The sequence below is a fragment of the Morus notabilis genome, unplaced genomic scaffold (assembly GCF_000414095.1).
Source record: "Morus notabilis unplaced genomic scaffold, ASM41409v2 Scaffold362, whole genome shotgun sequence".
In the NCBI taxonomy this organism is placed as follows: domain Eukaryota; kingdom Viridiplantae; phylum Streptophyta; class Magnoliopsida; order Rosales; family Moraceae; genus Morus; species Morus notabilis.
Window position 1 is genome coordinate 243,740 of NW_010358469.1, and position 1,779 is coordinate 245,518.

The following is a 1,779-nucleotide window of genomic DNA, read 5'->3' on the forward strand; positions in this document are numbered from 1 at the left end:
GAATCTGCTTTATTAATCCCAAATCGAGTTCCACGTCACCCACCCCGTTTGGGGGGCGTGACAGGAGTGGTATCAGAGCTTTAGGTTAAGAACCCAAGGATTGTACATACATGTGTGACATCTGTTACCCACTGAACAGTCTAGTTTTATTTCAGTTGAAGGAAAATGGCGCCTCGCCGTAGACTAGGCACCCAGCCGGAACAACCGAATCAAGGGTTCTTGGATGCAATGTATGCTGCCTTTCAAGGCATGGCCACTAGAGCTCGGAATGAGCGACCGGCTGAGGATCGGAAACAAGGATATTTTCAGGAATTCAGGCGAGCGCCTATCCCCTCGTTTAATAGTGAGGGAGGACCCCAGGAAGTAGAGCTCTGGATTGACTCCATAGTCAAGCACTTGAGTACTATGGGAGTCCCAGATGAATACTGGGTGGAATTTGCAGTGTACAAGATGGAAGGGTTAGCAAACACTTGGTGGAAACAGGTCAAGAGGAGAATGGACGTCGTAGGATTGACCTGGGAGCAGTTTGAGACGTTGTTCAATGACCAATATTTACCTCAGAGTTATAGGGAAGAAAAAGCACTGGAATTCATGTCGCTGCAGCAAGGTGACATGTCGGTGAGGCAATATGAGGCTAAGTTTAATGACCTATCCTGGTTTGCGCCATCTCTGGTGGAGTCTGAACACATGAGATGTCTTAAGTTTGAGAAGGGCCTCAAGAACTCTGTGAGGAGATCCTTGTTGGCTTTAAGGCTTCGAAACTTCCGGGATTTGGTAGCTGCTGCTACAAGAGTGGAACAGGATAGCTTGGCCTATCACCAAAGCAAAGAAGAAGAGGCGGGGCGAGTCTCTGTCTCTGGTAGACCTTCTATTTCAGGTGGACCACAGCGGAGTGGTAGAAGAAACCGTAACAAGGGGCAGATGGTTGGGGAAATGGCAAGCGGTGGCAGCAGTTCATCCGGGAGTGACAGAAATGCTCCATACGGGCCCAGGTGTCACCATTGTGGGCAGGTGGGCCATATTAGGAGGAATTGTCCTAATCGGCCGCCGGCTCAACAAGCCCAAAGTGACACTTCCTACAGCTAAGAAGGGCCACCACAGTACATGCCACCATACCAACCACAATAGATGTCATACCCTCCTGCGCCGACTTATCAGCCGCCTCAGTATACACAGTTCCGGCCTCAAGTGCCGAGCCCGGCCCACCCGCCTCCACCACAATAGTATAGGCCTCCAGCTCAGCGGCCTAATGTTGGTGACAGAGGAAAGGGAAAAGTACAGGGACAAGCTTATACCCTGGCAGGAGGCAGTTCGGGAGGTCAGACCAACAACGCGGTGGTTGAGGGTATGATTCTAATCTCTCATTCTTTTGCTCTTGTTTGATACAGGTGCCACACACTCGTTTGTATCGAGTTCTTTTGTTCAGACTTTGAAACTGAAGAGTGAGAATTTAAAAGTCCCGATGACTTTGAACTCCCCACTGGGATGTGTGGAGGTGATGAGTGTGTGCAAATCGTGTGAAATCACGATTGGTAGTGAGCGATTGAGAGCAGATTTGATTAGCCTTTCGATGACCCTGTTTGATGTGGTACTCAGAATGGATTGGCTGTCAAGGCACGGTGCAATTGTTGATTGCTACCATAGGAAAGTGACCTTGATGACGGATTCCGGAACAGTAATTTCTTATCAGGCAGAGATGAACCCAGTCCTTGGGGAACGAATGTTGAAGTATAGCGTTGGGGGACGGAAGAATTTAGCCTGTTTCTCCTCCCTTCTTGC

General features: G+C 49.4%; 1 protein-coding gene across 1 annotated transcript; it reads left to right on the forward strand.

Annotated features, from left to right (window-relative positions):
* Positions 1-165: 165 nt before the first annotated feature.
* On the forward strand, positions 166-1,675 carry LOC112090532 (the record flags this gene model as incomplete). Its single annotated transcript, XM_024162034.1, has 4 exons — positions 166-343; positions 443-992; positions 1,263-1,345; positions 1,389-1,675. Coding segments are annotated over exons 1-4 (1,098 nt in total), but the record flags the coding sequence as incomplete, so codon positions are not given.
* Between the last annotated feature and the right edge of the window lie 104 nt (positions 1,676-1,779).